The sequence below is a fragment of the Desmodus rotundus genome, chromosome 9, assembly GCF_022682495.2.
Source record: "Desmodus rotundus isolate HL8 chromosome 9, HLdesRot8A.1, whole genome shotgun sequence".
Lineage (NCBI taxonomy): Eukaryota > Metazoa > Chordata > Mammalia > Chiroptera > Phyllostomidae > Desmodus > Desmodus rotundus.
In genome coordinates, this window is record NC_071395.1 from 24,222,027 (window position 1) to 24,239,880 (window position 17,854).

A 17,854-nucleotide genomic window follows, 5' to 3' on the forward strand; every position below is an offset into this window, starting at 1 on the left:
CGTGGGGGAGGGGCCGAGTGGGAGCAATGGCGCCCGTCTCACTCTCCTCCGGCTTTCAATCTTTCACTCCGATACCCACAATCAAACTGGGCCACTCTGGTGCTGGTTCCCGAGTAAGTGGGCCTGTGTACACTCTAGGCCCCTGTGGGTCTCTCCAACAACCTCTCCTGTGAGGCTGGGAGTCTCTCCTGCTGCCGCCCCAAGCCCCAAGGGCGCTTTCAATCAGAGGTTTGAGGCTTTATTTCCCTGAGCTGGAGCCCTGGGTTACACCGTCTTCTTCGCTGCCCGCAGTTTGTCCGGTTTATCTGTGGGCGAATGTGGTGCCGCGGGGTGTTACCCGCCACTCTGCCTGCCCCACTCTCCGCCACTCTGAGTCCGGCCCTCTGGGTTTATCTGTGCAAATGTGGGGCCACAGGGTCTGCTAGTGCTCAGACTGCCTGCGCCATTTGTCCCACACTCCGCCAGTCTCAGTCCCGCCACAGCCACGCGAGTCCTCTCCACCCCGGTGCCCGTCTCCGCCCCTCCTACCGGTCTGGATGAATGTTTATTTTCTATTTCCTTGGTGTTGGTCCCCCTTGCTGTTCGATTTTCTGTCAGTTCTGGTTGTGCGAGGAGGCGCAGTGTGTCTACCTATGCCGCCATCTTGGTTCTCCAACCTCTTGTTTTTAAAATAGGAGAAAATACCTATTTTAAACGAGCAATTACGGAGACTTAATGGTATTATGTAAGCAGGCCCCTCAGGTTTACAGAGGCTAGAAGGACAGTAGAAATCCATGACTAGCACGGTCTGGAAAAAGGCGCAGGTGAAGCCAAGCACAGCAGTCACTTACCAGGACGTTTTGCGCTCAGCCAGTGTGAGACAGAATAATTAAGAATTAGGAAAATCCATAGGTAAAGATAAGGTATGGACATGATAGTTGGGGTGAGATTTTCATCTGATGGTTATAAGCTAAGTACTAGAATAAAAAAAAACCAAATAAAAATAAACACTTGAGGAAAAAATGAAAAAAATTAAATTAACAATATGGTTAATCTTTACTTTAACATTCACTGAATAGTATTCAATAGAGGAGTTATACTAAAAAAAATTTTAAGAATTAAATTTCTTTTTGAAAAGCAAAAAGTATATATTTAATATTTGTGACAAACATTTACACATTAATTAGCTTATTATGAAATAAAATGAACTTAGGATAGGCAGATTCATGTCAAGGTTCACAATGCTAGATAAGCATTTATTATTTTATGAGTTTTCATTATTTATGATAAATTCTAATATCCATGCTCTCAATTTGGCTAATGATGTTTTCACATGCTGTGAAATGACTTGTTCTGTAAATTTTCTCATCTCTTGACCCAGAAAACACTGAAACCATCTGCCTCATGATTTCCATATCTGAAGGCTATACACTAAATAACACCCTCTTCAATGCCATTAAATAGATCTGTTTTTAAGGCACTGCCATTTTTGTACAATAGTAAAGTTTTGTTACCTAACAACTTCTGTCTGATCTGAATGCCATGGAATTTACTGGTTTACAATAATCATAAGCAATCGGGCTTTTCTATTGCATACAAAACAGAATAAGACTCGAAGCTATTTTTTAAAATTTTGATTTATTGCCTACATTTTGTCTACAAGGCATTATTTACCTTCGGGGGGATATTACTCTGTCTTCTCATATTACACAATTCCAATTTGTCTGATTTATTTTAAAATAAACTTAGGTAAGTGATGATGACATTTTATTTATGTTACTTCAGACATGCAGATCAAATAAGCTTATAGAATGACAGTGTTAAGTGTAAAACTTCTATGAAACTTTTTAGAAAATCTACATACGAACATCTTGTTGGTGGTGCTCAGGAGAAAGTGTTGGAAAACACCTGAAGATCCCATGATTCCGGAGGTCTTAAACTTGATGAATATTCTGTAAAATGACTGTGTACTTAGGTGTAAAGAATTTTGAATTGCTATCACTCCATGATTTCCTTACAGTCCTCTGACATAGGAATTGAATCAGAAAATAATGTAAATGTATGAAGAGATTATAAAACCAGTGTCTTTCAAACGCCTGCTCTGGAGCAAAGGGCTGAAGTGAGGTGCCTTCTGCAAACGTTGTGTTCTGACTTTTGCCACACGTTTTCATCAGCTCTGTACGGAGTCCAGGTGGTACCTCGTGTGACCTACTGTGCTCTGCTCACCCAGATTTCTGAATTCCAATACAGCCGATAGTGAAATAAATATGCCGGCGAGTGAGTCAGACACTTTATTTTTCTGCCTCCTTATTTGCTTTATTTTCCAACTTAATGCACATTTCCATATTTGTGTTACATATAAAATGTAACATTACATATGAAATGTTATTAAACATGGAATCTATTAAAAGAAACTTGTCTATTTCATGCAGTAAAATTGTGTGCCAATTTTAATATTTTTCCCCTATTTTAATACTTATCTTTCTATTAAATTCCGGTATACATAAAAGTTTTGGAAATATTTTGGCAATAGTGAGATTTTAATAATAAATAAATTATGACTGAATAAAATATTTCTCTTTTATCTCAAACATGTCCTAGTAGAAAATCAGAATGTGATTTTTACAGTTTAGATTCAAAAGACTGAGATTATAATATAAACAAAGGAAAACTATATTACTTTATAATTTAATTATGATAATATTTAAGTAAAGACTATATATAGGTAAGAGTTAAATGCTTATCAATCGTGATTAATTGTGACATGAGTCTCTGATTATTCCAAGTGTATTTTATTTTATAATAAGCTTACTAATCTTTAAATGGGAGAAATATTACATAAATAATTTGGGGGTTCTAAAGAAATAGGAATCGTTCACTCTGATTTAAAATGTTTTTAGTATTATCCCTCTATTGAATAATATTCAGGGAATGAAAAATAAATATTAACATTATTTTTATTGATTTATTTATTTTATTTTTCCTCAAGTAATTATTACACTAATGTTAATATTAGAATATAATTTTAAAGGTATATTCAAAGGCAGAATAAACATCAGAGAAAACAGTATAACATGAAAATTAAGTTTTAGTCATACATATTTACTCTCAAGATATTTGCAACACAAAAAACTGACAAGAACCAGCATCATGACTAGATGGATAGACACATGATAGACAGATAGATGTAAGGGAAATAATAAGTTTAAAAAACTAGCTCATAGATTCATAAAGACTTTCAGTGATTAGGAACAATGGAGTGCCAATATATATCATCAAATGGTGTTAATCCTCATTAGCATTTGGTGTGAGGTTGACATCAGTGATCAAGGGAACACACCTTTAACCTGAGAAATGCCATTTCATTTCCACCTGAACACCAAATGTTAAAAAGCTGCATAATACTAAGACTTGATGCTATTTGGAAAAACAGGAGTCCTCATACTTTGCTAGTAGAAATGTCAGCTCTCCACCCTTTGGAAAACACTTGTTATCATCCACTGGAGTTGATTTTGCATATGCTGTAGAAGCCAGCACTCACAGGTGGTAGAGACTTACCACATAATCAGCAATGATTTAGGAAGAATCTGCCATGTATCTAATATTTTGCCATAATGTGTCATTACTTTTTAATTTGACTTTTAATTACTTCCATATTTTCATGGCAACCTAATTTAGTTTAAATACTTTTTTACAAAGGCTGTAATTTGATATGGAATTTAAATGTGTGTGAAGCTAGCTAACCGGCCCCCCACCCCCAAGTGTCTGGATACCATTTCACTATCATTCTAAATTTACCTATTTGTTTTCTGTCTATTAGAAAAAGGACTTTACCACATTTATTAAGTGAAGAAGAGTTTTCATTGTAACGAGAGCAGGGAAATCTACAGGGAACACTAGTTTTGTTTATTTGTGCTTTCACCTATTAAATATTTACTGAGGAAAGAACAAACACAAACCTTGATGCTAGCATATGGGTAGCACGGAATCAGACAATTAGGTCCTTTCAGAAAGGCTGTAGTCTAGTTCAAGAGGGACAACCATAATACATGGCAGAATAAAATAATTGCTGTAATAGACATACAAGCCAAGTGTGATAAGATTGCAGACAGGGGAATATCAAATTCCAACTGAGTTGTGCAGTCTTTATTGAGGTGATGCCATTAGAGATGTTATTTAGTGGATGTATTCATACTTCCCTAGCTAGAGACCTAAAAGTATTTTAAACCCAGGTAAGACTCATGAAGCCTGTGGTAGATGTCATTAACGTTGTATAACATGTAATCATAAAAATTATTTGCTGGGGATTTGTCACACATCGGTAAGAATGAATTGTCAAATAGGTCCAGATTAAGGGAGGCCTTGAACTGCACAAACAGAGAGAGTCACATGAGGAGTAATTGACATGCTGTGTTTCTGCAAATGTAAAATTTCTACATACTCATTATTTAGTGTTTAGGGATATCACAATAAGTATTTTTGGGGGCTGAATTTTATTATTAACTTATAGAAGACATTTGCATTTTGATTTTTTTCATTGCCTGGGTAGGATTTTTTTCATTACCAGTTAGAATTCCCAACAGTTTTGTACCTTTACCACTTAATGTCAAAATGGACTACAGATTGTGGAAAATCATTACAGAATGCTGCTTTAATGAAATTAGTGTGAGCATTCGATGTGACATTTTATTACCTTCCTTTACCCAGCTTTTGAAGGGTTATTTGGCATACTGGCATTTCCCAAAAGATAGCATTACTTGGTTCATCAGATTGTTGGAACTTCTGTGAAGAAAACTATCTTTTATCCATAACAATAAAGATAATGATCGACACAAAATAATCTACGGTCAGCTTCATGCTCTTGCAGCTTCCTGAGCAACCTTTACCTCACGCAGTATTTACAGTTGGGGCAATGCTGGCCCGAGAGAGAATTCGGACTGCAGAGCCTGATCTGAAAACATTCTGTGTGATACTTAAACAAATGCACGTGCTGCTCATCGATTTGTTTTTAGAACATTATTCTACTCCAGGTCATTTGCTTAACCACTTATATTTTTAACACAAGCTTGTTTTGTTTTGCTTTTTAAGATTAAATAAAAATAGAAATTAACTCAATTGGAGACATTTGTAGAAATGTAATTTTAATGGATCTAATGCTCTAAAACACTTGGCATAGTGTCTAGCGTATAATGAGGGCTGAATGACTGTTTGTTCTGATTACCATTATTATTATTATGGGTCAATGATTACTGCTTTAATGTTTTAAAAATATGTTGAACAATGGATAAAATAATGTAAACAGGTAAAAATGAGTAGTGATAGTATCATATGCTAAATATGGGACTAGTTAAGAGTTACGAACTAGGTGTTTTATATTCATATTTACCAGAAAGCTATTTTAAGGTTCAGATATTTTATTTTTGAAGCGTGAGCAATAATTAAGGGTTACGTGTGTGTGGAGTCTCAGTGATATCAGAAAGGTTCCGCCGGAAATGCTCCCACCATTCAGTGCCAGCGCTCATGTTACCACAACTGCGGTTGGCTACACTCCTGCTACGACTTGGCCAAGTTTCTCTGCTCTCCCTGCCACCTCTCTGCCCAGCATCTTTGACCCTATTCACTTTTTCTCTGCACCAGTAATTACAGCTGCTAGAGTATCACTGACGTCTGCTTTTTGTTCTGCTCTTTATTCAGTGTTGACAATGGGGGCACTAAGAACAGCTGGCCTTGTTCTCTCTTGTTAATACAGAATCTGAATTGTGAGCAAATTGGGACAGGGAAGGAGAGAGGACAGATAAGACTAGAGGAAACCAGAGCAGTTCATTCCTTTTTGATGTACCAGCATTTGTTTCTCCACTGTAATAATTTGAAGGAGTGATTCAGCTCCCACTTGTAGTAATACTGTTTCAAATAAAGACAATCCGTGTTAAAATAATACATCCAGTAACTCCAGATTCTTCATTTTAATTGGTAGTAAGGGGGCACCTTTTTGCTCTCCTTACCCAGTCTTAGATATTGATGCCACCTCTTCCTGCTTTAACTTTCCTTTTTAACAGGATGAGGAAGAATGTGGTTCCCAAACTCATTCACAAGCATTTAAAAGCAGGAATGACATTGTCTCAACAGAGGAAGCTTTAGGCTCCTGGAAGGTGATAAAAACAGGTAGCATTATGAGCAGGAGTGTTAAAAGAGCAAGGTAAGAAGCATGTCAGTTACTATAGGAAAAAAAAACCTGTGGATGACTTGAGACATCTTTCTGATTTCATTATATTTTCCTTTCTCTTTAAATATAACATTGAACTGATTCTTAATGTATGATATTCAAAACACCATGACTTTCCTTAGTTCATCTGAAAGATATTTTAAAAACAGGTAGGTAAATTCTAATAACCAGAAACATATCGATCAAGATTTTAGGAAAACGTAAACTAGTAAGTGAGTATCATGGAGAGCTGACAACAAAACATCTACAGTTTATGGTGTCATTTTAAGCAGAACCTGCCATTCCCTGTCTACCGATGCAAGGGAAACAAAGAGACTAATGTTTCTTGAGAAAGTACTACTTTCATAATTAAGAGAGAATGAAAACTATCCCAGGAAAAATACAGTAAGAGAGACTTCGGGCTAAATTTGAGTTGGCCAGTGCAAAATAATCCTGTTCATTAGGATGACTCACAGAACAAATCAGACTTGCAGTGTTCAGTTAATCCATCTTCTTGGGACCGTCAGGGTACTTTCTAACTTAAGATCACCAGTTTTTTCGTGCTTAAGCTGAAATTCTTTTATGGAATTGTTATTAGTTTGACATCAAAACTCTTACTGCATAATAGAGAAATCTGGTCTTTCTATCATGACACTGTACTGGAGCTAAAATACAAAGGACCTTACTGATAATAGCATGGGAATTTAACAGACTGAGAAAACTGTTTTGACAGTTTTGCAACAGAGAACCAAGGCTAGTGCTTGTTGTTTCTAAAAGCAAATCAAAAGCAATATGAAATTCATTTTAGTCAATGTATTATAAGCACTAGAAGCATTGTAAGAGACATACTAGAATTCACTCTAGAACTTGTCATTGGCCTGCTGAGGATTCGGCATTTGATGAAGAATGTCTGAAGGGACGTATTAAGTGTTCTTCAGCACTGTGCACATGACCATATTGTTTTTCCCCATTAAAAAGGGTATATACACCGCATTGTTGCTGCATGCTGCTTCAATTTGAGTCAAATATAAAGTTATTAACTTTGAAAATATGCCTCTCTGTTTAGCAAAAATGCTTTTCTTTTAAAAAGTTTGTGTGTACATATGTGTGTATATATACACATGTGTGTATGTGTGTAAATTTCTACCAGGCCCTGTTTTAAGCAATTTTAAAAAATGTAACTCATTGAATGCTCGTAAAATACTCATACAACCTGATTTATCTGTTAAGTTCGTATAGTTTCTTTAGAAATATGTTCTAAGGAGGTAACCCCTGTTAACTTGGAGTCAAATCATTTTAAAGACATCACGTCACTTTCTGCATGGGTATTTCTTCGACCAGTGCACAGTCCAGCGTTTTCCTTTTTCTCATGAGCCCTAGAAATTGCAGATACTAAGTGTATGGCCTGCTGCAGCGATGATCCTGTTAAGGTGTCTCATGCCTTTCTTTGTCCGGCTATTATTCTGTTTTGCAATTTCTTTAAAGATAAGCAAACTTAACTGAATTATAAACCATGCATTTACCCAGAATTCCATAAATATCAGATATTTAATACACTTAAGGTCTGTAATTATAATTTTTAATTTACCCCACAAAATATTTATCTAACAATCTTTGTTTATTTCAATGATGTTGTTGTAATCAATTTCCTTCAAAGATTACAGATTCTGTTTTACACTATATTTAAATATAATTATATTTATGTTAATATTGTCTGTAATATAAATATAGTTTAAAATATATTTAATATATATTAAATAGTGAGGAGTTCAGAATATGAGAGGAGTAATAAAAAATTGTTAAGAGTGATAACCTTTTATAAAAATTGCACAGCCAGATCTACTGGGCAATTCATCTTAAGACTACTTAAAATATGCTATAACCATTTTATTTTTTAATTCCTTAATTTACCCTGTGGTATATTTTCTAGATAAAGAGATTAAAACAAAAGAAGAAGTATCTTTGCTTACCGTCTACATTCAATGGCAGGGTTTATGAACAAATTAGAAAGCCATGTTTTCCCCTATATAGCCAATTAACAATTGTTTAATCATGTCCTGTTTATTGTTTATCACATAAAAACTAAAATCGATCATTTGTGTGAAGCATTATCAAAATCAAATTAGTTCCCGACAGTGGTGGGCTTAGGATTTTTATATTAGAAGAAACTGAAGTGTTGGCAGTCTGGCTAGGAGTATGTTAAATAGAAAAATTTTCTTAAAGCTGTGTTTGCTTCGTAAGCAGTCTGTTACACTAACATGTTGTGGTGTCCAAGATGGTCTTAATGATTGACTCCTCTGTTTTCCGAACCCCTGAAGTATCTTCCTATATTGAACTAGAGCAGGTGTCTATCATACAGAAAGGGTGAAGGTAGAAGTACAGGACTTCTGAAGCCAGATCATAAAGGGCACTGTGGCTTCTGCCTTGCTCTCTTGGATCACTTCTTGTGAGGGAAGCCAACTGCCAGTTATGTGAGACATTTAAGCAGGTTGGGGAGAGTCCCATGAGTAAAGAACTGAGGCTTCCTGCCAAGGGCCCCACCAAATTGCAAGCATACCAGTGAGCCACCTTGGAAGTGGATCTTGCAGCCCATATCAAGCCTTTAAATGACTACAGCCTCACAAGATATCCCAAATGAGAACCTTCCTAGCCTCACAACCCCATTAAGACCATAAATGTTTTCTGTTGTTTTAAGCCACTAAGTCTAGGATAATTTTCTACACATCATACAATAACAACTGCCGATAATATGCTCACTTGGGTTGGCATTGGAGCAAACTTGGCATATAGTCTTTATTTGTTTGGTGTGGTGGCTTTAATCTTTTGACATGGCAACAGTTCTTATAGTGGGTTGGTTTTGATCGGACTGACTTGGTTACTAAGAGTACACTCTATATGGTTAAGTATAGGTTATTTTAAAATTGATGCAAATGTTAAACTGGCAACAGGGAGCGGCCAGCAATATATCCACATTCAGAACCCAGAGCCTGACAGTACGTAGTCGGACAGCTGCGGACTCTCTCACCTCTCCTGCAGGTTGCATAGTCTCTTCCTGCCTTCCACATCTTTCTGAGGCCTTCTGGGCATTATTACAAGTTAGCATAGCCCTGGCTCCACATCATGATGGCTTTAGCTCTGCATTCTTAAATTCTGGTTCTCTGTGCTTTTTGTCTTTTAACATGATTTCTTTATTCAAGTTACCCCCCAAAAGTACCTGATTATCCTATCTTATCATGTTGTAGAAATTAAACCGTAGATTCCTGGACCGTGTCTAGGTTGTATGCCCTAGTGCAAGCTAGGAAGTATGTTAGATGCTAGGCTGGAAAACTGTGTGGTCGCAGGGGACAATTGTCTTCAATTAATGCCAAAAGAATGACAGTTTCACTTAAAAGTGGTTTTAAATTTGGCATATGGCAGGCAATGTATTTGACATATAATATATAGTTTTCCATCCTAAAAATAATATGTTTTAAATGTCTCACTTCATTCACCATATGTACATTCAAAGAAATTTCGACTACCATAACACTAACCATACATGGTGTTTTTTCAGATACATTAAATTGTACCAACATTTAAAAAATGTTATCTTTTTTTCATTTGCTTCTTAAGTTGTTAATTTCTCAAATCCAAAAGAGAAGCCGTCAAAAGCCTTATAACAGAAATGTTATCCTTAGATAAATATAGTATATAAAAAAATGTTATGTGCTGCTGAAAACCTTACACTTTCAGAAAAAGACAAGGACAAGCAAAATTATTTAGTTGAAAAGCACTTTACACATAAGCAGCCAAGGAAAAGAGCTGTTCCGTACCCCAGCAGGCTGCTCTGCATTTACTGCTGTTGCTTGTATAACATTCGACTCTCCACATGTACTTCCACATAGCGATGGCATATCTGACCTTTAATGAGATCTATCACCTTGAATATAGTTGCAAGTTCATGATATATAAAATAAAACAGTTTATAAAGAAGACTTTAATAAAGATTCTGTTACTAGTGTTCAGGCACCTGTGTCCATTGAACCACATTTTCATTATAAGGCATGTGTTATCTTCAGAAAGAACTTTACATTTCAGTCATCAAGGGTATGTGCTGCATTACTGGGCATCGGTAACTTCCAGGTCTTTATTGCCTAATTATAAATAAAGGATTTCAGAACAGAACAGAAAATTCATTTATGGTGTGTTAAGGAATGCAATGGATGTTTAAAAGGATTCTATATGTAGGAAAAAAAAGCCAGTTAGCCCAAATTCTACACAAGCTAACTATAAACAAACAACAACAACAAAAACCTAAGCTGGTTTAAAGGAAAACTAGGGAGAGAGCAGTTAAGAAATTCTGCTAAGATTATTACTGTCTGATTTAACATATAAGTAAAGATTATGAGATTCAAAATGGTGTGGTTTGAAATGTGAGTTTGATATGGCACAAGCATGTCATGGAAGACCTATGTGCCATGCTAAAGACTGAGCTGATACTCAGTCACACATGCATTCATATATGCATTATGTGCTTTTCAACATATGAATGCCATTATGAAGCCTTCATTTAGTATAGGTAGCTGTTTATATTGTATGAAGGATAAGTTGATGTAATAAACAAAGCTATTCCCATATGTAACGACCGTTAAAATGTTCAAAGACATTTCTTTGAGAATATTTCTATTGGTATTCTCTTTATTTCAATTTTACTATTTTAATCTCTACTGATTTAGTCCCTATACAATATTTAACAAACCCATTTCCTAGAAACAAGCCAATATAAACCATTATTTTGCATTGAAATAAGAAAGATATATTTATATATTATATTCTGCCTTGTTTAAAAAGTGAAAACATGTACTACTTAACAATTTCCTGTTTTTACAGGAAACTTTGCTCAAGAATATTGCATATTTGCAGGAATATTATATATTGTGATATTGAGAATTTTAAAAATATAACTTTTTCAATAGTGACTTTTAATTATACTGTCAAATAAATAGTTTAACTACCAATGCTTGTTCTTAATCTATACTTCAATAATCTACATTTCTCTACATTCAGCTTAAAAATCTTATTTTCAATGGTGTGTAAAATAGTCTTTGTTTATTAACAATCCTTTATGCCAAAGAAGAATAGACTATTTTAAGAAATGAATAGAACATTATTAATTAGTCCCAGCACTTTACTGTTTTGTTAATTTAAAGTACTCTGTTAAATTCCTTCAATACTTTTATGTACATGTTCTACCTCAGAGACCATGATCTCTTTAATGGTTATTTTTATCACTGTGCAACTGAACATCTCTTTACTCATTTTTCCTTCTTTTCTTTTTCTCTTTAACATGCTGCAGTAGCTAACATATTATGGAGAGAAGAAGGTACTAAATTCTATTATCTTTTATATTGTTGTGACTATTTTGCTTCATTTTTAGTAGATTTGTTGGCTATCAGTATTTTTTGTTTTAATTTTTTTGTTTATGCTGTTATAGTTGTTCCTGCTTTTTCTCCCTCCCCCCACCTCTACCCAGCCCCACCCCTTCCCTTCCCCAGTCAGTCCCACACCCTTGCCCCTGCCCATGGGTCGTGCACAGATGTTTGTTGGTTAATACATTTTCTATCTTTCGTCCTGGCCACCCCCCCTGCCATTTTTATTTTGATTCAATAATTTTACTTATTATATTTTAACATTTTTGTGTAAACCTCTACCATGAAAAATATTAATATTGCTTATCAGCTTGAACCACAATTGATAATTGACATATGGTCAGGAATTAAATTACACTATATTGAAATGTTTTCAAGAGTATAAAATTGAGTCAAAAAAACAACAGCAACCTTAGTTAAGCATAATTTACATGATAAGCCCTCATTAGGTTAAGAAAGGAAAAAATATAAAATCTATTGCCTTATCTAGGGAATATAATAAATTATTTAAGAAAATGAGTTATATACTTGAAGGTTCTGGATTCAAATCCAGTCTCCCCCACTAGGGCCTTTTTATGTCATTATTGTCTTATCTCAAAAATAAGGACGTTTGTTAATACTCATAGGGTTGTTATCAGTTCCTTAAATATAGTCCACATTCAATAAATGGTATCTACTGCCATTTATAATTGTAGCTATTATTATTAATTTTTATTTAGTCACAACAGCTTGAAAGAAAGTGTTTGACCAAGTACTCAAATAGCCCATCATTTGTGTTTTAATTACATTCTTAGGAAAAAAATATGTATATCCTCATATACTCCAGGTGTACAATAATTCAAATTATTGTCTCACAATCCATCCTAGACAAACTTTCTCTTCCTCAATTACAGCTTCCTATATGAATTGGCATCACTGTTACCTGTGAGGGCCATGTCTCATAAGTTTCAGTAATTTTGGAATTTTGCCATCTCAATTTTTGTTACCACTCCCCTCCGTGACTTTTTTCCTTTAGGATTTCTTGCTCTTAAATCATTTGTATAAGCTCCTTTAAAGTCTAGTTTATTAAGGAGGTTCTGGTATAACTATACCCTCTCAATTTATTCCTCTTGGAGATTTCATATTTGAATGTGCAAATTCAATCGTTATTGACAGTATCATGGATATATCTGTTGCACAGTATTCTTTGTACTACCTTCACTATTGAGATGAAACAGATATTTCTCTGAGCATTAAAAAAATCGATTTCATTTTATGATTATAATGGAAGGAATATAACTGAAGGAATCAGAAATCAGGTACCATAGATCTGGTTTTTCTGGTTAATTGGATGAGAAAAATTGGATGAGTTATTTTACCTCATTGAACCTGATTTATCTAACATAATACTTGAAATAGATTTGGAATTCTCCTAGTGAATCTGTGATATATAAATTCTAAAGTGTGTGAAACATTTCTTCCTTATAAATGGATTCTGTTTTATAAGAAACATTATTTGTTTATAGTATTTATTATGTGATTATTACAGTATTTATTAATATGATTATTGTATTGTTAAATAATAATATAATAATATTATTCAGGCTACCCTCAAAGTATTAGAGATCTTCATATTACTTAAGATCATATTAAGATTTATTGTTTGAATCCACTTTTATCTATTAAAAATTTATTCTTATAGTTTTAGGACAAGAGGTATCTATTTTCAAATATGTGTACACACATACATTGAGGAATAAATATGTGTGTATATACATGCATATATACGGGCATATATGTAATTATGTATATGATTCCAACTAATAGTAATTATTTAGCTAACAAATACTACATTATTTCCTCTGTTAGATTAATGAGGAAATGTGAACTTAATCATTCAGATTTGCGTTTTTTCCAGAGTACCTTTGCAAGTTCAGGGAATTGTATGCTGCCTCAAAAGGACTGATTTGAAATAATATCATGTATATATAATATAGATAGGTGTTGATAGATAAATAGATAGATAGATAGATAGATAGATAGATAGATAGACAGATAGGCAGACAGACAGAGGTCAGATAGCATCTAATTCCTGGGTTAACATTGCCTAATAAAGAACTTGACAAAGTCACTCTAAAAACTTTCTGGTATAAATGAAAGAGTAAGTCTTATGTAGGTTCACGTAATATGAAGATCGTATTGAGGTGCAATGGTATGATGTTACTCTGTGTGTGACAAGGTTTTTAGCTCCAAAGGCACACATACAAAAAAATGAGAACATTCATGGACCAAAAATCTACCCCTGCCAAGTTATTCAAGATGAGAAATGCAATGTGTACAATCTGTTCTTGCCTCTATTTTTCTTTAGCTGAGAAAACATTTCTTCTATATCTTTTTTAAAAGGTAAGTTTAGTATTATTTGATAGTGAAAAGAATAATATGAACTGGTAACTAACTTTATTTAACACTACAACTTATCGATTTATCTTTGGTTACCAAATCACTGCATTGTAGAATTATAATTTGCTATTGACCGTACCTTAAATGCTACAGCAATGTAAAATTAAGTGAGAGGAAGACAATTATCACCACAATCTCTCCTTTGTTATTGACTTAAATATTTATCAAATAATCAGAAATTAGCCAAAGTTTATTGTTGATATAAATACATAAAATATATAATATTTTGCTATATATAGTAAATAGTATAACTGTATTATGATACACTATCATTATTGAGCAGCTCTCCTAAAAGTATTGAGAACAATAATGCAAATTGCAACCATTTTTTTTTCAGTCTGTTTCATGTACTTAAATGTACATTATTGATTAGAAAACCCTCTGGAAAATAATTCTTTCTTAAGAGGCTGCAAGTGATTCTTGCTGATGTCTTCTTTCTGTACAGAAAAAAATAGCAAAGCAAAGAGAAAGCTCACAAGGAACAAACACATTACGGATCGCATTCTAGAACCACTATACTCTCTTAGATTAACAATCAACCTGGAAAAGATAAAGTATGTGTGTCTGACTTCACCAGGGGATAGAAAACGAAAAAAGCCAGCCTGCACATATTCTCAGTCTTTACTGTGACTACAGCGGTGAAGGTTTCATCGAATTCAAGAAATTTTGCAATATATTACAATACAGAGCATTAATGAGAAAATTATAATTGATACCTACATGGTTGTCAAGCTCTTTGGATCTCAGAACCCCATTACATTTTCCAATATTATTGAGAACACAAAAGCTTTTGTTTATTTGGGTTATTTTCATGTGCTTATACTTACCATATTAGAAATTAAAACAGAAAACTTTACAGGGGCATTTATTAATTTATGAAAAATAACCATAATAAACCCAATCACACATAGCCATAAATAACACATTATTTTAAAGCTGTATTTCCAGAAAACAATGAGGAGACTCATGTCGTTTTACGTTTTTCAAGTCTTCTGAATGTCTGACTGAATAAGAAATGCTGGATTCACACATCTGCTTCTGCATTGAATTGTTGTGACTTCACCCGACATCAGGTGTCATGTAACCTGTCAAAACTGCATTCTACTTCTGTGGGAATCTAATTTGTGAGACCGAGAGGAAAAAAAACACAAACGATAACTTAGTATTATTATAAAAACAGCTTTGGCTTCGTATATCTACTGAAAAGATCAACTTTGAGAACCACTCTACTCGAAAATCAAGTTGAACTTTTAGCAGTCTATGGATTTATAGAATTTGGTATCATAGAAAACTGAAACTTAGTATTATGACTCACAGTATGGATTTAGGAGAACGTGAGACAGAAATCATATTCTGTTTTCTTATATACATTTCACCAATTGTTTTTTCTCTTACTAATGTTTCAAAGGTGATAATGTCAGTTGTAAAAATAGTGACAGTTATTCATTCTGTTAGTTTTAATTTTTCCATCTCATTTAATTCTTACAACAGCTGTATAACATAAGTATAGTAATTATCTCCAAATTTAAGATGGGGAAATTTTGACACACTGAATAACCTTACTCCGGTATACCAGTAAGTTCCATCCATAGCCACAATTTGCCCCAGAGCTGTCTGAAGCCAGAGAATGGAGTTGATCTGTTACATCCCTTCATCCCCTTTCAAAAAAAGGTTAGGACATAGAAACTTAATAGTTTTAATGAATATATGCTGTTGTTTCTTTACAAATAAAGCTAATGAATTCACAAAATGCCTTCTATTACCAACATCTTCATCATCAGGTAATTTATATTGTTCTCTGCCTACTAAATTCATAATAAATGCATATATGTACAATATTATAGCAGCAAATTTCTAAAAAGACACATCTGCATCATATATTCATATCATCAATTCTTCTTCTAAAACTTAAGTAAAATGATGAACAAAATATTTCTAGCAGAAAAATAATGGCAAAATACTCATGTATCTCTTGTGGGTAGGGAAGGAGGAACTCAAGGTTGACTCTAAAATATGTGAGTTACTTTTTATTTCACAACAATGAGATTGAGGCATTGTTCACTTTATAATTAGTTTTTAAGTAAGATATTTATGTATGGTATTCTGTTGGCCTTACTATTTCATAAACACTAAGGAGTTGCATTCCCACTGGAAACAATAAAATGCAAAAACAAACTAAACCTTAGATAAGGATGCTGGTATTTCTTAATAACATTTTACCTAAAAAGTAGTTGATGAGGATCCCGGCCCTCGGGATCTGTATTGTGGCTGCAATAGCCAAATACACATGGACTACCGAGTCCTGTGGAGGAAAAGGGACAGGGTGGCCACTCTATCAAGAGGAGAGCACCTCAACCCTTGCCTAGACAGGATTTTATTGCGTTTCTGGGCAAATTACATTGAGGATGATCCTCATTTACAATGCACAGGTTTGCTTTAGGCTACAGAAAACAAAGGAGAAGGTGCTGCTAATTACATAAAAGAGGAAGGATATTTGCAAATGTAAAGGGAAAAGTGGTTAAGCTGGTTTCACTGGTACTTGGAAGGATCAGCATAGATTTTAGGAAGTTACTTTAAAGATATGCAGTAAATGTTTGCTGCCTCAATTCAGGGTGAGGGGGTTTTAGCAAGAGCAAGTCTTAAAGCGGCCTAGGTACAATGAGGGCCTGATTCCCCACAGGCAAACCTATCCAGGGACGTGGGTCTTGCCCGCCAACCTTGCTCTCCACTGGCTTTTCCAAGTGGGGGCTGGGCCACATTTCCCATGCTCGAAAGGGTTCCCCAGAAGTAGTTGCTTTGTAAAAATGTTTATGCATGATTCATATTTTAAAAAGCAAGGAAATGGTCTCTCAGATGGAAAGGGTGATTTGGATGGATTAAGTGGTTTATAGAGGAAAATGCAGCTCCGAAATTTCATTGGTACAACAATTCAGTGGAATCCCACTGACCACACTGTGTACAGAAAATGGAGAAGTAACGTAATAAGAAAGGGCAAGAAGTTTTATAGAATAGTTTACAAACAATCTGGATATAGAGTAGTGTCAGGTTCAAATGTTTCACATTCCTGTGGGTGGAGGATAATTTTGCAACAGCTGAAGGAGAGCAGCATCACATTCATTCAAAAATGTTACAGGCTTTGTAATAATCATCAAACATAGTATGTAACTGACAACTGACAATCAGACACCACCTTACTGCTTGGTTATGGCCATAAGTTTCAACAACAATTAATGTTAAATTGATAGTCATTGACGTACAGCAGACTTCAATCTTAGGGTAATGTTTACTGGAAGCTTACTGATACAAATCTTTTTTTATTGTATTAAAAACCAATAGGATTTTTTATTTTTTTATTTTTTTAAAGATTTCATTTATTTATTTTTAGAGATGGAAAGAGAGGGAGAGAAACCTCAACGTGTGGTTGCCTCTCAAGCGCCCCCTACTGGGGACCTGGCCCACAACCCAGGCAAGTGCCCTGACTGGGAAATGAACCGACGACCCTTTGTTTCACAGGCCAGCACTCAATCTACTAAGCCACACCATCCAAGGCTGATTTTTTTAAAATTGTATTCATTGAGCATGGAATTTATAGTCTTCTATGCATAACTATAATAATTATAAAGAATAGCTGAAAACTACTGAATTTTATTTTTTTTAAATATGACTTGACTTTAGTTTTTGCCACTTCTGCTACTGTTCAGAACTATCCCACTTTAATGTAGTACTCTCTCTGGACTTAAGATGTTTAATTAACTGATAACGATTACATGTATTAAAATGTAAGTACTGTAACTTATTTATAAAACAAAAAGATGTGTTGAAACAA

At 34.5% G+C, this 17,854-nt stretch overlaps 1 protein-coding gene across 2 annotated transcripts in view; it reads left to right on the forward strand.

Moving 5' to 3' along the window:
• Positions 1–17,854, forward strand: part of FSTL5 (follistatin like 5) — a 546,539-nt gene that overhangs the window by 456,112 nt on the left and 72,573 nt on the right. For both annotated transcript variants that reach the window (XM_045202427.2, XM_045202428.2), the window contains exon 11: positions 11,517–11,543. In XM_045202427.2, the coding sequence (XP_045058362.2) occupies positions 11,517–11,543 (27 nt within the window). The remainder of the gene's footprint in view (positions 1–11,516; positions 11,544–17,854) is intronic.